The sequence below is a fragment of the Pseudorasbora parva genome, chromosome 23, assembly GCF_024679245.1.
Source record: "Pseudorasbora parva isolate DD20220531a chromosome 23, ASM2467924v1, whole genome shotgun sequence".
NCBI lineage: Eukaryota > Metazoa > Chordata > Actinopteri > Cypriniformes > Gobionidae > Pseudorasbora > Pseudorasbora parva.
In genome coordinates this window covers 11,998,166-12,021,847 of record NC_090194.1, presented here as the reverse complement: position 1 = coordinate 12,021,847, position 23,682 = coordinate 11,998,166, and the positions used below count along the sequence as shown (strand labels likewise).

Genomic DNA, 23,682 nt, shown 5'->3' with positions numbered 1-23,682 from the left:
ATTTTACAATTTTTTCTTATCCATGTTCATGTTACTTGCTTAGCCGAACAATAAGAAAAGGTACAGGATTGATTTTAGACTCTATCCAATTTAGCACAAATTGATCTTTGTTCTGCTGCATGTGCCCAATCCTAAAACTTATCTGCCCCATATCATGAATTGTCTCTTTGCAAAGTCTGCATTACATTTTTACAATTAAACAAAACAATTCATAAAGGTCATCCTGAAATGATCAGACACATTTTGTGTAAGGTTTATGAGGAAAGCTTCTCTTAGAAGGTTAGAAGGTGACATTACACAGTGAAAGTCTGAATACATTTTCAGCATAACAATGTTTAAACAGCAGAGGGTATCAGAGCCTTCAAAAACAATCCTCAATTATCTTTTAACAGCCGGTTAGTTTCCCAGGTGAACAAGGTTTCATTTAATTAGTTTGCTCTAATTGGACTGATGAAGGCCTATAAAATATACTCCTCTTCAGCTACGTATACGCTTGGTTTTGTAACCTCTCTATGGTGGTGTGAACCGGTGACTGTTGGAGTTTTGCTGTTACTCACAAGTTTTTTTTTTGGTTTGTTTACCATGGATCAAGGGTGTAAAGGGTGAGTTTATTCATTCAAACTATGTTTGTAAATTATTTTACAAATATTGTTTTTATTTTTATATATTTATATCTCTTTCTCTTTTTTTAATGCTTGTAGGTTACCCTTGTTGATAAACTTCCTGCTTTTGAGTAATGCTTATGGTTTTAGAGGTAAGGTTGGGGTTAGTTCTTGTTTTGTCAAGGATTAAATCTGTGAGGTTTGTCTACAAAATCTTGTATTTTGTCCAATTCACAGATGGAGCTTTCTCAAATGCTCACCACCCTTGGGGTCAACCTTCTGGCAATATGTTCTCACCTCGTGCAGTCCAGTCTTCTGTGTCAGAGGTCCCTGTCTCTGGGAATTTGCCTAAAGAAGTGGGCTCTAGCTTATTTGCTAATAGACCCCTGACAAGGTTGAACTTATTCCAGTTTGTTAAAGGTCATGTTTCCAGCTGGCCTGAATCAACACCCCCTGCTCAAACCGCTCCAAGCAGCTCCGGTTTAGCTTCCTTGCCTCAACCCTTAAATGAACAGCAAGCAGGCAGTTTGACATCACTCCAGGGCTCCTCTGGATCAACCATTACAGATACTGCCAGTGTCTCTTTACCTGGACCTGGAGAAAGTACTAGTTACCCTGTTGGACTTGGCACTGCTGACTTGTCCACTAGTAATCTGAGCTCCCCTGGTTTGTCCATGTCCAGCTCCCAGGAAGCTTCTGGTACTCAAGCCACTTCGTCTGTGTTCCTTCAGGAGAGTATCTCTAACAGCAGTTCATCTGCTGCAGGTGCCAATTCAATTTCTCAAGGTAACTCTGGACCACTTTCAGAAGGCTCTGATCAATCCCCCTTCTCTCAGGGTCAAAGCAGTTACAGTAGTTTGTCTCTGTCTCAAGGTGCCTCGAGTCCCTATTCCCAAGACTCCTACAACAAGCTCAGTTCTTCTGTTTCTAGTCAGTCTACCAGTGATCAGAGTACCCCCAGTCTGTATGACTCTAGCTCTCAGGGTAGTTCTGTCAGTTTGTTGGGAGCTTCTGGCACTTCCATTCAAGTTTTGTCACCCCAATCCCAAATCTCAAACCAGCTTTTGCCCTCACCCTTGGAGGTTTCTAGCCCATTTACTAATAGTCAAGATTCACAGTCAAATGGTCCCACTTCAACTCTAGACCCTCAGGGCAGTCTCTCTCTCGGCTTTTTGTCTACCCAGACTCTGGGCTCTGCTTCCACTTCTCAGGGCAGCTCTGGGCCTGAGTTGTCTGGAAGTTCTTCTAGCCAGCCAACAAGTAGCCCTGGTGCTTTGTTTGGAGCCTCTACTGGTTTTGCCTCTCAAGAAGGGAACGACACTTCCAGTGGTTCTGTCCAGCCTCAAGGTACCACAAGTCAGTCTTCCCCTGGGTCTCCATCCTCCTATTCAAGTGTATTACTATCCTCACCCCAAGGTGCTGCCAATCAGTCGGCTACAGTCCAGAGTTCACAAAAGCAGTTTACCTCTAGCTATGGCACCCAGTCATGGGGATCACTCAAGCCTCAAGGTACCACAAGTCTGTTTGTCCCTGGGTCTCCATCCTCTTTGTCTGCTACAGTCCAGAGTTCACGGAAGCAGTTTACCTCTAGCTATGGCACCCAGTCATGGGGATCACTCAAGCCTCAAGGTACCACAAGTCTGTTTGCCCCTGGGTCTCCGTCCTCTTTGTCTGCTACAGTCCAGAGTTCACGGAAGCAGTTTACCTCTAGCTATGGCACCCAGTCAGGGGCATCACTCCAGCCTCAAGGTACCACAAGTCTGTTTTCCACTGGGTCACCATCCTCATTGTCTGCTACAGTCCAGAGTTCCCGGAAGCAGTTTACCACTAGCTATGGCACCCAGTCAGGGTCCTCTAAACTACTAAACCTGCAGGGCAGTACAGTCTATGGTGGATCAATCCAGACTCAAGGTACCACAAGTCTGTATGCCCCTGGGTCTCCATCATCATTGTCTGATACATTCCAGAGTTCAAGGAAGCAGTTTACTTCTAGCTATGGCACCCAGTCAGGTGCATCACTCCAGCCTCAAGCTACCACAAGTTCTCTTGCCCCTGGGTCTCCATCCTCATTGTCTGCTACAGTCCAGAGTTCACGGAAGCAGTTTACCTCTAGCTATGGCACCCAGTCAGGGTCCTCTAAACTACTAAACCTGCAGGGCAGTGCAGTCTATGGTGGATCAATCCAGCCTCAAGGTACCACAAGTTCTCTTGCCCCTGGGTCTCCATCCTCGTTGTCTGCTACAGTCCAGAGTTCACGGAAGCAGTTTACCTCTAGTTATGGCACCCAGTCAGGGGGATCACTCCAGCCTCAAGGTACCACAAGTTCTCTTGCCCCTGTGTCTCCATCCTCGTTGTCTGCTACAGTCCAGAGTTCAAGGAAGCAGTTTACTTCTAGCTATGGCACCCAGTCATGGGGATCACTCAAGCCTCAAGGAACCATAAGTCTGTTGTCCACTGGGTCTCCATCCTCATTGTCTGCTACAGTCCAGAGTTCACGGAAGCAGTTTACCTCTAGCTATGGCACCCAGTCAGGGTCCTCTAAACTACTAAACCTGCAGGGCAGTGCAGTCTATGGTGGATCAATCCAGCCTCAAGGTACCACAAGTTATCTTGCCCCTGGGTCTCCATCCTCATTGTCTGCTACAGTCCAGAGTTCACGGAAGCAGTTTACCTCTAGCTATGGCACCCAGTCAGGGTCCTCTAAACTACTAAACCTGCAGGGCAGTGCAGTCTATGGTGGATCAATCCAGCCTCAAGGTACCACAAGTTCTCTTGCCCCTGGGTCTCCATCTTCATTGTCTGCTACAGTCCAGAGTTCACGGAAGCAGTTTACCTCTAACTATGGCACCCAGTCAGGGGGATCACTCCAGCCTCAAGGTACCACAAGTCTGTTTTCCACTGGGTCACCATCCTCATTGTCTGCTACAGTCCAGAGTTCACGGAAGCAGTTTACCTCTAACTATGGCACCCAGTCAGGGGGATCACTCCAGCCTCAAGGTACCACAAGTTCTCTTAACCCTGGGTCACCATCCTCATTGTCTGCAACAGTCCAGAGTTCACGGAAGCAGTTTACCTCTAGCTATGGCACCCAGTCAGGGGGATCACTCCAGCCTCAAGGTACCACAAGTCTGTTTGTCCCTGGGTCTCCATCCTCTTTGTCTGCTACAGTCCAGAGTTCACGGAAGCAGTTTACCTCTAGCTATGGCACCCAGTCATGGGGATCACTCAAGCCTCAAGGTACCACAAGTCTGTTTGTCCCTGGGTCTCCATCCTCTTTGTCTGCTACAGTCCAGAGTTCACGGAAGCAGTTTACCTCTAGCTATGGCACCCAGTCATGGGGATCACTCAAGCCTCAAGGTACCACAAGTCTGTTTGCCCCTGGGTCTCCATCCTCATTGTCTGCTACAGTCCAGAGTTCACGGAAGCAGTTTACCTCTAGCTATGGCACCCAGTCAGGGGGATCACTCCAGCCTCAAGGTACCACAAGTTCTCTTAACCCTGGGTCACCATCCTCATTGTCTGCAACAGTCCAGAGTTCATGGAAGCAGTTTACCTCTAGCTATGGCACCCAGTCAGGGGGATCACTCCAGCCTCAAGGTACCACAAGTCTGTTTTCCACTGGGTCTCCATCCTCATTGTCTGCTACAGTCCAGAGTTCACGGAAGCAGTTTACCTCTAGCTATGGCACCCAGTCAGGGGGATCACTCCAGCCTCAAGGTACCACAAGTCTGTTTTCCACTGGGTCACCATCCTCATTGTCTGCTACAGTCCAGAGTTCCCGGAAGCAGTTTACCACTAGCTATGGCACCCAGTCAGGGGGATCACTCCAGCCTCAAGGTACCACAAGTCTGTTTTCCACTGGGTCACCATCCTCATTGTCTGCAACAGTCCAGAGTTCACGGAAGCAGTTTACCTCTAGCTATGGCACCCAGTCAGGGGGATCACTCCAGCCTCAAGGTACCACAAGTCTGTTTTCCACTGGGTCTCCATCCTCATTGTCTGCTACAGTCCAGAGTTCACGGAAGCAGTTTACCTCTAGCTATGGCACCCAGTCAGGGGGATCACTCCAGCCTCAAGGTACCACAAGTCAGTTTTCCACTGGGTCACCATCCTCATTGTCTGCTACAGTCCAGAGTTCACGGAAGCAGTTTACCACTAGCTATGGCACCCAGTCAGGGTCCTCTAAACTACTAAACCTGCAGGGCAGTGCAGTCTATGGTGGATCAATCCAGCCTCAAGGTACCACAAGTTCTCTTGCCCCTGGGTCTCCATCCTCGTTGTCTGCTACAGTCCAGAGTTCACGGAAGCAGTTTACCTCTAGCTATGGCACCCAGTCTGGGGGATCACTTCAGCCTCAAGGTACCACAAGTTCTCTTGCCCCTGGGTCTCCATCCTCGTTGTCTGCTACAGTCCAGAGTTCACGGAAGCAGTTTACCTCTAGCTATGGCACCCAGTCAGGGGGATCACTCCAGCCTCAAGATACCACAAGTTCTCTTGCCCCTGGGTCTCCATCCTCATTGTCTGCTACAGTCCAGAGTTCACGGAAGCAGTTTACCTCTAGCTATGGCACCCAGTCAGGGGGATCACTCCAGCCTCAAGGTACCACAAGTCTGTTTTCCACTGGGTCACCATCCTCATTGTCTGCTACAGTCCAGAGTTCACGGAAGCAGTTTACCTCTAGCTATGGCACCCAGTCAGGGGGATCACTCCAGCCTCAAGGTACCACAAGTTCTCTTGCCCCTGGGTCTCCATCCTCATTGTCTGCTACAGTCCAGAGTTCACGGAAGCAGTTTACCTCTAGCTATGGCACCCAGTCAGGGGGATCAATCCAGCCTCAAGGTACCACAAGTCAATTTGCCTCTGGGTCTCCATCCTCCCACCCAAGTGAATCACTATCCTCACCGCAAGGTTTTGCCAGCCAAGAATTTCAAACTTATGCTGTGGGCCAAAACCAGAAGTCTCAAAGATGGCCATCGTCAGAACGTACTCAAACATCAGGTGTAGCTGTTTCACAAGGAGCATCCAGTGTTTCTGAGGTCCTGAGTAGCTCCGGCTTACTGTTTAACCAGAATACCCTTGCTTCTAAACCATCTCGCAGCTTTTCCTCAAGCCGCTACTATGTCAAGGGCTAAGTGACTCTAGAAACCTGTCACAATGCTTGGTGATTTCTTCCAGATTGAAGTCTAATAAATGTTTTAAAGCAGTCTTTTTTTCTTGTGCCTTTTTTCCCTCTATCTTTGGTTTACCACAGTAAACAGAAAATGCCAGTTAACTAAAGTTTCTCTGAAATGTATTGTAAGGGAACTAAAGAGACTATCTGCAATTGCTATAACTGATTTTTGTGTTAAAATATTGGTGACCACTATCTGCTTCAATTTGAACCGTGAGGTACTCAAGTGAAATCCATGACTATTCTGTAATCACAACCAGCTGGGTGTACATCTTCCCACTTGCCACACAGCACCTTGTCTTAAATTAAACATGAAATATTGTCTGGTGTTTATTTTATTAGCTTTTAGGCAACGCTTCTGCAAGGAAGAGCAGTTCCGAACTGCTTTAAGCCTATTGCTGAATTATTTGACTTCTTCACCATATGTTAAACTCAATGCTAAAAGGTATGGTTCACTCAAGAATTAGCTCATGATTTACTCGCCCTCAAGTCATCCTAGGTGTAAATGACAATCTTACCGCTGAATACAATCTGAGTTGTATTTAAAGTTCTGGCTAATCCAAGCACTATAATAGCAGTTAGTTGTAGCTTTGTTTTTGAAGTCCATAAAAAGCAGCTGTCCATCAAATGTGCTTCACACAGCTCTGGGGGCTTCTGAATCAAACTGTGTAAGAAAAATCCATATTCAACACTCAAAGCTCTGGCTGATTGCCTTCTGTGGGAAAAAGTGTTGAAAGTGCCTTCTAATTCAAGATGCTTGTGCTATATCTGATGACCAGAGGCACTTTCAACACTTTTCCCACAAATTGAACATGAAAGGCAATTGGCTGAAACATGAATTTATAAAGTTTGAAGTATGTATATTTTTCTTACACAAACTTATCGATTTGCATCAGAAGGCCTTTATTAACCCCCAGAGCTGTGTGGAGCACGTTATTTGACGGACAGATGCAGTTTTTATGGACTTCAAAAATTTCTACAACTGCTGCCATTAAAAAGCTTGGATTAGCCAAGACTTTTTAAATATAACTCTGATTTTATTTGTCTGAAAGAAGAATGTCATATACACCTAGGATGACTTAAGGGTGAGTAAATCGTGGGCTAATTTTAATTTTTGGGTGAACACCTTGCAGTCTTCTTCCATTGTAACATTGTAATTGTTAAGTGTTTTAGTCACAAGATGGTGACGGTCAACAACAGCAGAGTGACACGTTACGCATATAAGTAGTACCGGTCAAGATAGCTTGTAGTACCCGGATGATCGGTGTGTTATTCAGTTTGGTGGTTGTTATCTGGGAATAACATACTGACTTATAATAATATGAAATAACTATGTCTGAATCCTCACTATTCATAAAAATGTAGGTGAGAATTACCAGGACGATGTACTAATTCTCATGAGATTTTGACATGTGTCTACTAATAGTGCATTCAACTATGCCTACTAGTAGGTGAAAACGATGTCAAAGGAGTAGTATTTCCAAGACCTCATTATCTGTAAAAGGATAGGTGAGAAGTTCCTGGATGATGTACTGCTTTTATCCAAGGTGCAAAGGATCGCAGTTGATCCTTGATCCGAACGTATTACGACCCACGGTTCGCCACGCACGTGACTTGCGGATTTATTGCGCTCTTTTTTCTTTCTTTCTTTTTTAACTTGCGGATTAATCTGAATTGTTTAGCGATCGCAGAGTAAAAGACAGTTTCATTTGCCGATATTACTTTTTAAGTAATTTTGTTCCTTTAAACTCGATGCCGAGTTTCAATGAAACTACACGCAGCATGTGTTCATGTGAAGGCATAATCAGTCAACAACAAAGGCTAGCGGATGAGCAGAAGAACTTGAAAAGCTTCCCGCATCATTCACATCGCATGAGAGCATTTTGGCTTACCCGTGAAATATAATGTTGACGGAAGAAGGGTGGTGGACAAAACTGAAACACTATGTAGGTAACGTTACTGTGGCAGCATGAGAAGGCCGTATAAAAGTGGTAATACATCGAGCATGGCTATCGCGACACCTGCTGATGCCCGTTTCACACACAGCATAGTTTGTTTGCGGTGCGTTTTTTTCCACAACGTGTACCCATGTTAACAGATTACAGATTTCACACTGCACGCAGTTTTGGTCTGTCAGTGCGAAGTGCCGCGATCGTTTCTGCACCGAGTCTATGCTGAACGTGCTGAACGTGCTGAATTAAAGTAACAGTGCACTGCCTGCATTAAAACAAACATGTTTTGATGCAAAACTCTAGTAATTGTGCCATATAATGTAAAGTGTGCCTTGGGTAAAGCAAGGAAAATTGCATTTAGATTTAGGTAAACAAGTAAAATATTGGAGAGCATTCCTTTCTTGGAGGTGGAAAAACAAAGTTCTTTATGACCTGCAGGATTTATTTAAAAAAGATTTTTTTTTAAATGAAAGAAATAAAATGAGTTGGCTGTTTTTGTCTATTGTCTAAGTCTATACTAGGCTATATAAATATAAAGTAGTGAATTAAATTAAACATTGTTTAAATGTATTGTTTAAACATGATATCTATTTTTTTTTTAAATGTGTATAGGCCTACAAAGAGAATTGCAATGATGACAAGCCATACCAACTTTTGAATTTTAAATAAAATAATGAATGTGTTAAACAGGCGTGAGAGGTCTACTCTCTCCCCTGAGAATGTTGACATCCTAATCTTTTATTTAAATTTTTTTTTATCTATGCTCAGGCCCATTTTCACATCACAGGTTTGAGTAAAATGTTATTTTATTACGCTGGTTATTTATTTTATATTTGTTAAATCCATAATCTTATAGGTTATGCTAATACCAACATTTTTCATTCAGTAAATGGAAAGCAAATAAAAATAGTCTCCTCCCCCTTTTTTCTGATCCGAAAAATGATCTGATCCGTGACTTGTGATCCATGATGTGATCTGAACCGTGAGTTGTGTGATCCTATACACCACTACAATAGACACACTTTTAGTTCATCTTTTATTGTGTGTTTTTTGAATACATTCACATTTGGCTGAATGGCTCTGTTCTAAATTACCCATCCTTTTCAAGAGCTCCATGAAAAGCCAAGACAGGGAACAGCAACTTCTGGGGACAACCTCCCAAATTTCCAAGCTAGGAAGGCATCTTAAATCCTCTATTTAGAACAGAACATGCCTCAATGCCTCAATGACACAATTGACACTGATTAAATTAAACACAGTTAAGGAGGAGGTGGGTTGCAAAGCAGCATGCAGTGGAAGCAGCAAGCAGACAGACTGAACTAAAGTAACACTTAAGTACAACATCCTGTTTGAGAGTTGCCAATTAAGTGCATGGGAATTGGATCAGCTAATATGGGCGGGGTTGGAAATTTTCCAATCAGCTGATAGTGGAGCTTGACTGCATGGCCTGCCTGAAATAACGCAGATGTTTGATTTATGGATTTATTGTGGTCTGAAACAGACGTATGCGCATACTTGGGCTAAATTTGGACCAAATCTCAACGGACCAAACAGAGTCCAATGTTGATTTGAAGGGGCCATAACCATCAACTCTGCAGTGGATATCAATATCGAAATAATAGTGAAAACGCTATTTATTAGCAAGGTAATATAGCACCTGTTCAATTTTTCATCGATGCAATTATCTAATCAACCAATCACATCACAGTTGCTTCAATGCATTTAGATGTGTGGTCCTGGTAAAGACAATCTCCTGAACTACAAACTGAATGTCAGATTAATTTCAAACTATGTAAACGGCTTGAAAGAGAGGTGATTTAAGCTATTTTGAGTGTGGCATGGTTGTTGGTGCCAGACGGGCCAGTCTAAGTATTTCACAATCTGCTCAGTTACTGGGATTTTCACGCACAACCATTTCTAGGGTTTACAAAGAATGGTGTGAACAGGGAAAAACATCCAGTACGTGGCAGTCCTGTGGGCGAAAATGCCTTGTTGATGCTAGAGATCAGAGGAGAATGGGCCGACTGATTCAAGCTGATAGAAGAGCAACTATGAGTTAAATAACCACTCGTTACAACCGAGTTATGCAGCAAAGCATTTGTGAAGCCACAAAACGCACAACCTTGAGGCGGATGGGCTACAAGAGCAGAAAACCTTACCAGGTACCGCTCATCTCCACTACAAATAGGAAAAAAAGGCTACAATTTGCACTGTGCAGACTGGTGGTAGTGGTGTAATGGTGTGGGGGATATTTTCACTTTAGGCCCCTTAGTGCCAATTGGGCATTGTTTAAATGCCATGGCCTGCCTTAGCAGTGTTTTTGATCATGTCCATCCCTTTATCCTCTGATGGCTACTTCTAACAGGATAGTGCACCATGTCACAAAGCTTGAATCTTTTCAAATTGGCTTCTTAAACATGACAATGAGTTCACTGTACTAAAATGGCCCCCACAGTCACCAGATTTCAACCCAATAGAGCATCTTTGGGATGTGGTGGAATGGGAGCTTCGTGCCTTGGATGTGCATCCCACAAATCTCCATCAACTGCAAATTGCTATCCTATCAATATGGGCCAACATTTCTAAAGAATGCTTTCAGTACCTTGTTTAATCAATCCCATGTAGAATCAAGGCTGTTCTGAAGGTGAAAGGGAGTCAAACACAGTATTAGTATGGTGTTCCTTATAATTCTTTAGGTGAGTATTTATATATAAACACTCAGTCGAATCTGTCGATCAGTCGACTCAGTCGATCAGTCGAATGAGGCATCTATGTAAATATTTATCTATGATCACGCCGGGTTTTTGACCTTACTTGACAGAGGTAATTTTCATTTTTGGGTGAACTACCCCTTTAAGAATTTGTCAGCAATGTGTCATTAATATTGTGCGTAAGTAATGAGGTGGGCTAGCAATGCAATTCTTTCTGGGGTAATCTTAATTTTTGTTTTAAGTAGTGTGTTATGATTCCATTATTAGATCGCATACATGCATCCTGTCACCGGGATTGGTGAAGAAATCCAGAAGCTGCTTGGTGAAGGATGGATTCGGTCAATCTCATAAAAAAATGTAGAATGTGAAGGCATGATTAACATTCAGTGCATCACTAGTCGCGTTTCCATTACCCTTAAAATTGCGCAAATTGAAATTGCGAATTGAAAATATGCCCAATGGAAACGCTGCAATTTTGCAAAAACTCCCATATATTGCAAAAAAGTTTTTATGCTCTCATGAGGTGGTTTTTCAGGCAATTCGAAAAAGGAAATTTTCGCAAAACTGCAATGGAAACGTTTTTTTTTTCTCAACCTGGCGTGCGTAAAAGTTGATTATTCTTTACAGATTGGAGAGAAGACGAGACAGAGTTCTTTATTAAACTCATAAAAGACAATAGAATTACAGGAATACTGGATTCTAAACACAGAAATGCCACATTATCATGAAGACCTTGAAGCAGATCTGACACACACACACAAACACACCTCATATCTGTGCCACTTAAGTAACCTAAGGGGCTTTTCTTGCCATTAATACTTGGATAACACACATGTCTCCTTCCAATAAAAATAATGGATAGTGCGGTGGATGATATACAAACCTACCAAGTACCATCATTTTAGAATGACCTATCGCGAGAGGACAATACGTTTTAGTCGCATAACTGCGGCTATGGAATCGCTGTCATTTCGCAATAGTTTTTTATCGACATTTAAGAAATATCGCAAAAGTTTTTGGCAAATCTGTAATGGAAACGCGGCTACTGAAAGCAATATTATTTCTTAAAATGATCTTAGGTTTCATAAATGATAGCAAACGAAATTTGTCTGTCTTCAATGTTTCTTTGCTTCCCTGTAAAATTCAGGTGTTTTCAATACTCACTCCATCAGGCATTCTTAAGTATGTATACTAAAGCTGGGCATACACTGTGCGATTTCTATGCGTTTTCAGCAAGGTTACCTACTCACACTGTACGAGTAGATCGCATGCGATGTAAAGCCAAAGCTCACGATTGATGTGCTCTCACTGTGCGGTCCGACCGTCGAGCGCGTCTTGACTGCTCACACTGTACGGGTGAAAAATGCGCAATAAAATCCCTGTGGCGACGATAGACCATGGTGTATTATAGAGAGGTAAATGCATCAGCTATTGATATCAAGAGGATTTAGAATTGATGTATAAAATTATTATTATTATTAGAGTAGGCCTACTTTTATTATTAAATTGATATTACATTAGTTTGCCCCCTCCCCCCAACAATAATGCATAATCGACACACTGCATAATAAAATAATAGATAGATTACTCCTCACTATTTAAAAACATTTAGCCCGATTAAACAAGGAATTATAGGTCTATAATTATATGATTATAATGTCAGAACACTGCAATAATAATGTCTGTCTCAATGAAAAGTAAGAGCAGATTTATCTAAAAACAACTTGTTTAACACAAAATGGGCCTACTTCTCTTCTATTTTTTTCTCACAATATGGACCAAAATAGAAATGTTAAGAAAATAAATAAGAAAGAAATAGGCTACGTTATCAGTATGTTGAATTACATTTATCTCTCGTTGTCTGAGAATATGTACCGAAAGCTTGTCAGATTTTACTTTCACTTTCTGTCGTGAATAATTGACTGGGTTTGAGACTGCGTTTAAACTGCGTGATATCCACTGACTCGCGTTCATGAAGAAAAAGAACACATTGCAACATGACATTGTGTCAAGATGGACAACGGTTCCCACTTTCCGTCATAAGATTAAGTAGGCCTAGGCTAAATATTAATTCATATTAAAAAAATACAAATAAAATGTGAAAGTAAAACAAGTAGGCTAAATTAATGATCAACTAGCTAAATGAATAAGATGCACTGGATATATACAACACAAACTGGAGGCACAACAGTTTACTTAATTTCTGCTATTTGATAGCTACCTAGATAATTAAAGATCTCCCTCTTTTCGTTTTCTTCCTTAATGCTTTTAAAAATTAAATGGTTGAACTTCTGCTTTGGCGCAGGCGCAGTGAGGGGAAATAGGGCAATCAGTTCGTGGCTTTGCTTCAACTGTGCGATAACCTCACGAGGGGCGAGCAGAATTTCTGACACGCCAGAAATTCATCCGACTGTCCGATTCCCGATCGTGAGAGGTTTGTCGCCTCTCGTTTCCCCCTGTACACTGCACGAACACCTCGCGACAAACGACGCACGATAAACCTGAAAATCGGCCCGACCCAAAAAAGAGTCGCACGAGTCAGAATTCGGCTCGAAATCGGACGAAAATCGCACAGTGTATGCCCGGCTTAAAGGACTACATCCTCCACAGACAGTCCTTCTATGATTTCTCAACGTCTCCAGGAGAATGTTCGTGCTATGTGGTCTTTGACAGTTGAGATGTCTGGATGTCTTCCAATATTTGCTTTGTAGAATGTTCACATGAGCCTTAGACATTAAATCCTCCCCAACACAAGTTTCATTTGTCAGAACAACATAATTTAAAATTTTACAATTTTTTCTTATCCATGATCATGTTACTTGCTTAGCCGAACAATAAGAAAAGGTACAGGATTGATTTTAGACTCTATCCAATTTAGCACAAATTGATCTTTGTTCTGCTGCATGTGCCCAATCCTAAAGCTTATCTGCCCCATATCATGAATTGTCTCTTTGCAAAGTCTGCATTACATTTTTACAATTAAACAAAACAATTCATAAAGGTCATCCTGAAATGATCAGACACATTTTGTGTAAGGTTTATGAGGAAAGCTTCTCTTAGAAGGTTAGAAGGTGACATTACACAGTGAAAGTCTGAATGCATTTTCTGCATAACAATGTTTAAACAGCAGAGGGTATCAGAGCCTTCAAAAACAATCCTCAATTATCTTTTAACAGCCGGTTAGTTTCCCAGGTGAACAATGTTTCATTTAATTAGTTTGCTCTAATTGGACTGATGAAGGCCTATAAAATATACTCCTCTTCAGCTACGTATATGCTTGGTTTTGTAACCTCTCTATGGTGGTGTGAAACGGTGACTGTTGGAGTTTTGCTGTTACTCACAAGTTTTTTTTGATTGTTTACCATGGATCAAGGGTGTAAAGGGTGGGTTTATTCATTCAAACTATGTTTGTAAATTATATAACAAATATTGTTTTTATTTTTATATATTTATATCTCTTTCTCTTTTTTTAATGCTTGTAGGTTACCCTTGTTGATAAACTTCCTGCTTTTGAGTAATGCTTATGGTTTTAGAGGTAAGGTTGGGGTTAGTTCTTGTTTTGTCAAGGATTAAATCTGTGAGGTTTGTCTACAAAATCTTGTATTTTGTCCAATTCACAGATGGAGCTTTCTCAAATGCTCACCACCCTTGGGGTCAACCTTCTGGCAATATGTTCTCACCTCGTGCAGTCCAGTCTTCTGTGTCAGAGGTCCCTGTGTCTGGGAATTTGCCTAAAGAAGTGGGCTCTAGCTTATTTGCTAACAGACCCCTGAAAAGGTTGAACTTATTCCAGTTTGTTAAAGGTCATGTTTCCAGCTGGCCTGAATCAACACCCCCTGCTCAAACCGCTCCAAGCAGCTCCGGTTTAGCTTCCTTGCCTCAACCCTTAAATGAACAGCAAGCAGGCAGTTTGACATCACTCCAGGGCTCCTCTGGATCAACCATTACAGATACTGCCAGTGTCTCTTTACCTGGACCTGGAGAAAGTACTAGTTACCCTGTTGGACTTGGCACTGCTGACTTGTCCACTAGTAATCTGAGCTCCCCTGGTTTGTCCATGTCCAGCTCCCAGGAAGCTTCTGGTACTCAAGCCACTTCGTCTGTGTTCCTTCAGGAGAGTATCTCTAACAGCAGTTCATCTGCTGCAGGTGCCAATTCAATTTCTCAAGGTAACTCTGGACCACTTTCAGAAGGCTCTGATCAATCCCCCTTCTCTCAGGGTCAAAGCAGTTACAGTAGTTTGTCTCTGTCTCAAGGCGCCTCGAGTCCCTATTCCCAAGACTCCTACAACAAGCTCAGTTCTTCTGTTTCTAGTCAGTCTACCAGTGATCAGAGTACCCCCAGTCTGTATGACTCTAGCTCTCAGGGTAGTTCTGTCAGTTTGTTGGGAGCTTCTGGCACTTCCATTCAAGTTTTGTCACCCCAATCCCAAATCTCAAACCAGCTTTTGCCCTCACCCTTGGAGGTTTCTAGCCCATTTACTAATAGTCAAGATTCACAGTCAAATGGTCCCACTTCAACTCTAGACCCTCAGGGCAGTCTCTCTCTCGGCTTTTTGTCTACCCAGACTCTGGGCTCTGCTTCCACTTCTCAGGGCAGCTCTGGGCCTGAGTTGTCTGGAAGTTCTTCTAGCCAGCCAACAAGTAGCCCTGGTGCTTTGTTTGGAGCCTCTACTGGTTTTGCCTCTCAAGAAGGGAACGGCACTTCCAGTGGTTCTGTCCAGCCTCAAGGTACCACAAGTCAGTCTTCCCCTGGGTCTCCATCCTCCTATTCAAGTGTATTACTATCCTCACCCCAAGGTGCTGCCAATCAGTTGGCTACAGTCCAGAGTTCACAAAAGCAGTTTACCTCTAGCTATGGCACCCAGTCATGGGGATCACTCAAGCCTCAAGGTACCACAAGTCTGTTTGCCCCTGGGTCTCCATCCTCTTTGTCTGCTACAGTCCAGAGTTCACGGAAGCAGTTTACCTCTAGCTATGGCACCCAGTCAGGGACATCACTCCAGCCTCAAGGTACCACAAGTCTGTTTTCCACTGGGTCACCATCCTCATTGTCTGCTACAGTCCAGAGTTCCCGGAAGCAGTTTACCACTAGCTATGGCACCCAGTCAGGGTCCTCTAAACTACTAAACCTGCAGGGCAGTGCAGTCTATGGTGGATCAATCCAGTCTCAAGGTACCACAAGTTCTCTTGCCCCTGGGTCTCCAACCTCATTGTCTGCTACAGTCCAGAGTTCACGGAAGCAGTTTACCTCTAGCTATGGCACCCAGTCAGGGTCCTCTAAACTACTAAACCTGCAGGGCAGTGCAGTCTATGGTGGATCAATCCAGTCTCAAGGTACCACAAGTTCTCTTGCCCCTGGGTCTCCATCCTCGTTGTCTGCTACAGTCCAGAGTTCACGGAAGCAGTTTACTTCTAGCTATGGCACCCAGTCTGGGGGATCACTCCAGCCTCAAGGTACCACAAGTTCTCTTGCCCCTGGGTCTCCATCCTCATTGTCTGCTACAGTCCAGAGTTCACGGAAGCAGTTTACCTCTAGCTATGGCATGCAGTCAGGGAGCTCACTCCAGCCTCAAGGTACCACAAGTTCTCTTGCCCCTGGGTCTCCATCCTCATTGTCTGCTACAGTCCAGAGTTCCCGGAAGCAGTTTACCACTAGCTATGGCACCCAGTCAGGGGCATCACTCCAGCCTCAAGGTACCACAAGTTCTCTTGCCCCTGGGTCTCCATCCTCATTGTCTGCTACAGTCCAGAGTTCACGGAAGCAGTTTACCTCTAGCTATGGCACCCAGTCAGGGGGATCACTCCAGCCTCAAGGTACCACAAGTCTGTTTTCCACTGGGTCACCATCCTCATTGTCTGCTACAGTCCAGAGTTCACGGAAGCAGTTTACCTCTAGTTATGGCACCCAGTCAGGGGGATCACTCCAGCCTCAAGGTACCACAAGTTCTCTTGCCCCTGGGTCTCCATCCTCGTTGTCTGCTACAGTCCAGAGTTCACGGAAGCAGTTTACTTCTAGCTATGGCACCCAGTCTGGGGGATCACTCCAGCCTCAAGGTACCACAAGTTCTCTTGCCCCTGGGTCTCCATCCTCGTTGTCTGCTACAGTCCAGAGTTCAAGGAAGCAGTTTACTTCTAGCTATGGCACCCAGTCATGGGGATCACTCAAGCCTCAAGGAACCATAAGTCTGTTGTCCACTGGGTCTCCATCCTCATTGTCTGCTACAGTCCAGAGTTCACGGAAGCAGTTTACCTCTAGCTATGGCACCCAGTCAGGGTCCTCTAAACTACTAAACCTGCAGGGCAGTGCAGTCTATGGTGGATCAATCCAGCCTCAAGGTACCACAAGTTCTCTTGCCCCTGGGTCTCCATCCTCATTGTCTGCTACAGTCCAGAGTTCACGGAAGCAGTTTACCTCTAGCTATGGCACCCAGTCAGGGTCCTCTAAACTACTAAACCTGCAGGGCAGTGCAGTCTATGGTGGATCAATCCAGCCTCAAGGTACCACAAGTTCTCTTGCCCCTGGGTCTCCATCCTCATTGTCTGCTACAGTCCAGAGTTCACGGAAGCAGTTTACCTCTAGCTATGGCACCCAGTCAGGGTCCTCTAAACTACTAAACCTGCAGGGCAGTGCAGTCTATGGTGGATCAATCCAGCCTCAAGGTACCACAAGTTCTCTTGCCCCTGGGTCTCCATCCTCATTGTCTGCTACAGTCCAGAGTTCACGGAAGCAGTTTACCTCTAACTATGGCACCCAATCAGGGGGATCACTCCAGCCTCAAGGTACCACAAGTCTGTTTTCCACTGGGTCACCATCCTCATTGTCTGCTACAGTCCAGAGTTCACGGAAGCAGTTTACCTCTAGCTATGGCACCCAGTCAGGGGGATCACTCCAGCCTCAAGGTCCCACAAGTTCTCTTAACCCTGGGTCACCATCCTCATTGTCTGCAACAGTCCAGAGTTCACGGAAGCAGTTTACCTCTAGCTATGGCACCCAGTCAGGGGTATCACTCCAGCCTCAAGGTACCACAAGTTCTCTTGCCCCTGGGTCTCCATCCTCATTGTCTGCTACAGTCCAGAGTTCACGGAAGCAGTTTACCTCTAGCTATGGCACCCAGTCAGGGGGATCACTCCAGCCTCAAGGTACCACAAGTCTGTTTTCCACTGGGTCACCATCCTCATTGTCTGCTACAGTCCAGAGTTCCCGGAAGCAGTTTACCACTAGCTATGGCACCCAGTCAGGGTCCTCTAAACTACTAAACCTGCAGGGCAGTGCAGTCTATGGTGGATCAATCCAGCCTCAAGGTACCACAAGTTCTCTTGCCCCTGGGTCTCCATCCTCGTTGTCTGCTACAGTCCAGAGTTCACGGAAGCAGTTTACCTCTAGCTATGGCACCCAGTCTGGGGGATCACTTCAGCCTCAAGGTACCACAAGTTCTCTTGCCCCTGGGTCTCCATCCTCGTTGTCTGCTACAGTCCAGAGTTCACGGAAGCAGTTTACCTCTAGCTATGGCACCCAGTCAGGGGGATCACTCCAGTCTCAAGGTACCACAAGTTCTCTTGCTCCTGGGTCTCCATCCTTGTTGTCTGCTACAGTCCAGAGTTCACGGAAGCAGTTTACCTCTAGCTATGGCACCCAGTCAGGGGGATCAATCCAGCCTCAAGGTACCACAAGTCAATTTGCCTCTGGGTCTCCATCCTCCCACCCAAGTGAATCACTATCCTCACCTCAAGATTTTGCCAGCCAAGAATTTCAAACTTATGTTGTGGCCCAAAACCAGAAGTCTCAAAGATGGCCATCGTCAGAACGTACTCAAACATCAGGTGTAGCTGTTTCACAAGGAGCATCCAGTGTTTCTGAGCTCCTGAGTAGCTCCGGCTTACTGTTTAACCAGAATACCCTTGCTTCTAAACCCTCTCGCAGCTTTTCCTCAAGCCGCTACTATGTCAAGGGCTAAGTGACTCTAGAAACCTGTCACAATGCTTGGTGATTTCTTCCAGATTGAAGTCTAATAAATGTTTTAAAGCAGTCTTTTTTTCTTGTGCCTTTTTTTCCCTCTATCTTTGGTTTACCACAGTAAACAGAAAATGCCAGTTAACTAAAGTTTCTCTGAAATGTATTGTAAGGGAACTAAAGAGACTATCTGCAATTGCTATAACTGATTTTTGTGTTAAAATATTGGTGACCACTATCTGCTTCAATTTGAACCGTGAGGTACTCAAGTGAAATCCATGACTATTCTGTAATCACAACCAGCTGGGTGTACATCTTCCCACTTGCCACACAGCACCTTGTCTTAAATTAAACATGAAATATTGTCTGGAGTTTATTTTATTAGCTTTTAGGCAAAGCTCCTGCAAGGAAGAGCAGTTCCGAACTGCTTTAAGCCTATTGCTGAATTATTTGACTTCTTCACCATATGTTAAACTCAATGCTAAAAGGTATGGTTCACTCAAGAATTAGCCCATGATTTACTCGCCCTCAAGTCATCCTAGGTGTAAATGACAATCTTTCCGCTGAATACAATCTGAGTTGTATTTAAAGTTCTGGCTAATCCAAGCACTATAATAGCAGTTAGTTGTAGCTTTGTTTTTGAAGTCCATAAAAAGCAGCTGTCCATCAAATGTGCTTCACACAGCTCTGGGGGCTTCTGAATCAAACTGTGTAAGAAAAATCCATATTCAACACTCAAAGCTCTGGCTGATTGCCTTCTGTGGGAAAAAGTGTTGAAAGTGCCTTCTAATTCAAGATGCTTGTGCAATATCTGATGACCAGAGGCACTTTCAACACTTTTCCCATAAATTGAACATGAAAGGCAATTGGCTGAAACATGAATTTATAAAGTTTGAAGTATGTATATTTTTCTTACACAAACTTATCGATTTGCATCAGAAGGCCTTTATTAACCCCCAGAGCTGTGTGGAGCACGTTATTTGACGGACAGATGCAGTTTTTATGGACTTCAAAAATTTCTACAACTGCTGCCATTAAAAAGCTTGGATTAGCCAAGACTTTTTAAATATAACTCTGATTTTATTTGTCTGAAAGAAGAATGTCATATACACCTAGGATGACTTAAGGGTGAGTAAATCGTGGGCTAATTTTAATTTTTGGGTGAACACCTTGCAGTCTTCTTCCATTGTAACATTGTAATTGTTAAGTGTTTTAGTCACAAGATGGTGACGGTCAACAACAGCAGAGTGACACGTTACGCATATAAGTAGTACCGGTCAAGATAGCTTGTAGTACCCGGATGATCGGTGTGTTATTCAGTTTGGTGGTTGTTATCTGGGAATAACATACTGACTTATAATAATATGAAATAACTATGTCTGAATCCTCACTATTCATAAAAATGTAGGTGAGAATTACCAGGACGATGTACTAATTCTCATGAGATTTTGACATGTGTCTACTAATAGTGCATTCAACTATGCCTACTAGTAGGTGAAAACGATGTCAAAGGAGTAGTATTTCCAAGACCTCATTATCTGTAAAAGGATAGGTGAGAAGTTCCTGGATGATGTACTGCTTTTATCCAAGGTGCAAAGGATCGCAGTTGATCCTTGATCCGAACGTATTACGACCCACGGTTCGCCACGCACGTGACTTGCGGATTTATTGCGCTCTTTTTTCTTTCTTTCTTTTTTAACTTGCGGATTAATCTGAATTGGTTAGCGATCGCAGAGTAAAAGACAGTTTCATTTGCCGATATTACTTTTTAAGTAATTTTGTTCCTTTAAACTCGATGCCGAGTTTCAATGAAACTACACGCAGCATGTGTTCATGTGAAGGCATAATCAGTCAACAACAAAGGCTAGCGGATGAGCAGAAGAACTTGAAAAGCTTCCCGCATCATTCACATCGCATGAGAGCATTTTGGCTTACCCGTGAAATATAATGTTGACGGAAGAAGGGTGGTGGACAAAACTGAAACACTATGTAGGTAACGTTACTGTGGCAGCATGAGAAGGCCGTATAAAAGTGGCAATACATCGAGCATGGCTATCGCGACACCTGCTGATGCCCGTTTCACACACAGCATAGTTTGTTTGCGGTGCGTTTTTTTCCACAACGTGTACCCATGTTAACAGATTACAGATTTCACACTGCACGCAGTTTTGGTCTGTCAGTGCGAAGTGCCGCGATCGTTTCTGCACCGAGTCTATGCTGAACGTGCTGAACGTGCTGAATTAAAGTAACAGTGCACTGCCTGCATTAAAACAAACATGTTTTGATGCAAAACTCTAGTAATTGTGCCATATAATGTAAAGTGTGCCTTGGGTAAAGCAAGGAAAATTGCATTTAGATTTAGGTAAACAAGTAAAATATTGGAGAGCATTCCTTTCTTGGAGGTGGAAAAACAAAGTTCTTTATGACCTGCAGGATTTATTTAAAAAAGATTTTTTTTTAAATGAAAGAAATAAAATGAGTTGGCTGTTTTTGTCTATTGTCTAAGTCTATACTAGGCTATATAAATATAAAGTAGTGAATTAAATTAAACATTGTTTAAATGTATTGTTTAAACATGATATCTATTTTTTTTTTAAATGTGTATAGGCCTACAAAGAGAATTGCAATGATGACAAGCCATACCAACTTTTGAATTTTAAATAAAATAATGAATGTGTTAAACAGGCGTGAGAGGTCTACTCTCTCCCCTGAGAATGTTGACATCCTAATCTTTTATTTAAATTTTTTTTTATCTATGCTCAGGCCCATTTTCACATCACAGGTTTGAGTAAAATGTTATTTTATTACGCTGGTTATTTATTTTATATTTGTTAAATCCATAATCTTATAGGTTATGCTAATACCAACATTTTTCATTCAGTAAATGGAAAGCAAATAAAAATAGTCTCCTCCCCCTTTTTTCTGATCCGAAAAATGATCTGATCCGTGACTTGTGATCCATGATGTGATCTGAACCGTGAGTTGTGTGATCCTATACACCACTACAATAGACACACTTTTAGTTCATCTTTTATTGTGTGTTTTTTGAATACATTCACATTTGGCTGAATGGCTCTGTTCTAAATTACCCATCCTTTGGAATGGAAACGCTGCAATTTTGCAAAAACTCCCATATATTGCAAAAAAGTTTTTATGCTCTCATGAGGTGGTTTTTCAGGCAATTCGAAAAAGGAAATTCGTTTTTTTTTTCTCAACCTGGCGTGCGTAAAAGTTGATTATTCTTTACAGATTGGAGAGAAGACGAGACAGAGTTCTTTATTAAACTCATAAAAGACAATAGAATTACAGGAATACTGGATTCTAAACACAGAAATGCCACATTATCATGAAGACCTTGAAGCAGATCTGACACACACACACAAACACACCTCATATCTGTGCCACTTAAGTAACCTAAGGGGCTTTTCTTGCCATTAATACTTGGATAACACACATGTCTCCTTCCAATAAAAATAATGGATAGTGCGGTGGATGATATACAAACCTACCAAGTACCATCATTTTAGAATGACCTATCGCGAGAGGACAATACGTTTTAGTCGCATAACTGCGGCTATGGAAGCGCTGTCATTTCGCAATAGTTTTTTATCGACATTTAAGAAATATTGCAAAAGTTTTTGGCAAATCTGTAATGGAAACGCGGCTACTGAAAGCAATATTATTTCTTAAAATGATCTTAGGTTTCATAAATGATAGCAATCGAAATTTGTCTGTCTTCAATGTTTCTTTGCTTCCCTGTAAAATTCAGGTGTTTTCAATACTCACTCCATCAGGCATTCTTAAGTATGTATACTAAAGCTGGGCATACACTGTGCGATTTCTATGCGTTTTCAGCAAGGTTACCTACTCACACTGTACGAGTAGATCGCATGCGATGTAAAGCCAAAGCTCACGATTGATGTGCTCTCACTGTGCGGTCCGACCGTCGAGCGCGTCTTGACTGCTCACACTGTACGGGTGAAAAATGCGCAATAAAATCCCTGTGGCGACGATAGACCATGGTGTATTATAGAGAGGTAAATGCATCAGCTATTGATATCAAGAGGATTTAGAATTGATGTATAAAATTATTATTATTATTAGAGTAGGCCTACTTTTATTATTAAATTGATATTACATTAATTTGCCCCCTCCCCCCAACAATAATGCATAATCGACACACTGCATAATAAAATAATAGATAGATTAATCCTCACTATTTAAAAACATTTAGCCCGATTAAACAAGGAATTATAGGTCTATAATTATATGATTATAATGTCAGAACACTGCAATAATAATGTCTGTCTCAATGAAAAGTAAGAGCAGATTTATCTAAAAACAACTTGTTTAACACAAAATGGGCCTACTTCTCTTCTATTTTTTTCTCACAATATGGACCAAAATAGAAATGTTAAGAAAATAAATAAGAAAGAAATAGGCTACGTTATCAGTATGTTGAATTACATTTATCTCTCGTTGTCTGAGAATATGTACCGAAAGCTTGTCAGATTTTACTTTCACTTTCTGTAGTGAATAATTGACTGGGTTTGAGACTGCGTTTAAACTGCGTGATATCATCTGACTCGCGTTCATGAAGAAAAAGAACACATTGCAACATGACATTGTGTCAAGATGGACAACGGTTCCCACTTTCCGTCATAAGATTAAGTAGGCCTAGGCTAAATATTAATTAATATTAAAAAAATAAAAATAAAATGTGAAAGTAAAACAAGTAGGCTAAATTAATGATCAACTAGCTAAATGAATAAGATGCACTGGATATATACAACACAAACTGGAGGCACAACAGTTTACTTAATTTCTGCTATTTGATAGCTACCTAGATAATTAAAGATCTCCCTCTTTTCGTTTTCTTCCTTAATGCTTTTAAAAATTAAATGGTTGAACTTCTGCTTTGGCGCAGGCGCAGTGAGGGGAAATAGGGCAATCAGTTCGTGGCTTTGCTTCAACTGTGCGATAACCTCACGAGGGGCGAGCAGAATTTCTGACAAACGACGCACGATAAACCTGAAAATCGGCCCGACCCAAAAAAGAGTCGCACGAGTCAGAATTCGGCTCGAAATCGGACGAAAATCGCACAGTGTATGCCCGGCTTAAAGGACTACATCCTCCACAGACAGTCCTTCTATGATTTCTCAACGTCTCCAGGAGAATGTTCGTGCTATGTGGTCTTTGACAGTTGAGATGTCTGGATGTCTTCCAATATTTGCTTTGTAGAATGTTCACATGAGCCTTAGACATTAAATCCTCCCCAACACAAGTTTCATTTG

At 42.7% G+C, this 23,682-nt stretch overlaps 2 protein-coding genes across 5 annotated transcripts; both read left to right on the top strand.

Moving 5' to 3' along the window:
* Window positions 1-471: 471 nt before the first annotated feature.
* On the top strand, window positions 472-5,806 carry LOC137062056 (pneumococcal serine-rich repeat protein-like). 3 transcript variants are annotated; one of them, XM_067432825.1, is made up of 5 exons: window positions 472-602; window positions 702-754; window positions 840-2,351; window positions 2,796-3,719; window positions 4,080-5,806. In XM_067432825.1, exons 1-5 carry the CDS (start codon window positions 583-585, stop codon window positions 5,732-5,734), a joined length of 4,164 nt encoding a protein of 1,387 aa, XP_067288926.1. In that variant the 5' UTR covers window positions 472-582; the 3' UTR covers window positions 5,735-5,806. The 3 variants fall into 3 exon arrangements, with proteins under 3 accessions (XP_067288926.1, XP_067288925.1, XP_067288924.1); XM_067432824.1 differs by having other exon boundaries at window positions 840-3,719; window positions 4,080-4,841; window positions 5,202-5,806; XM_067432823.1 differs by having other exon boundaries at window positions 840-3,719.
* A 7,905-nt stretch (window positions 5,807-13,711) lies between these two features.
* Window positions 13,712-18,464, top strand: LOC137062057 (pneumococcal serine-rich repeat protein-like). 2 transcript variants are annotated; one of them, XM_067432827.1, is made up of 4 exons: window positions 13,712-13,818; window positions 13,918-13,970; window positions 14,056-16,371; window positions 16,492-18,464. In XM_067432827.1, the coding sequence occupies exons 1-4, from the start codon at window positions 13,799-13,801 to the stop codon at window positions 18,390-18,392; spliced, it is 4,290 nt and encodes a 1,429-aa protein (XP_067288928.1). In that variant the 5' UTR covers window positions 13,712-13,798; the 3' UTR covers window positions 18,393-18,464. The 2 variants fall into 2 exon arrangements, with proteins under 2 accessions (XP_067288928.1, XP_067288927.1); XM_067432826.1 differs by having other exon boundaries at window positions 14,056-18,464.
* Window positions 18,465-23,682: the final 5,218 nt, after the last annotated feature.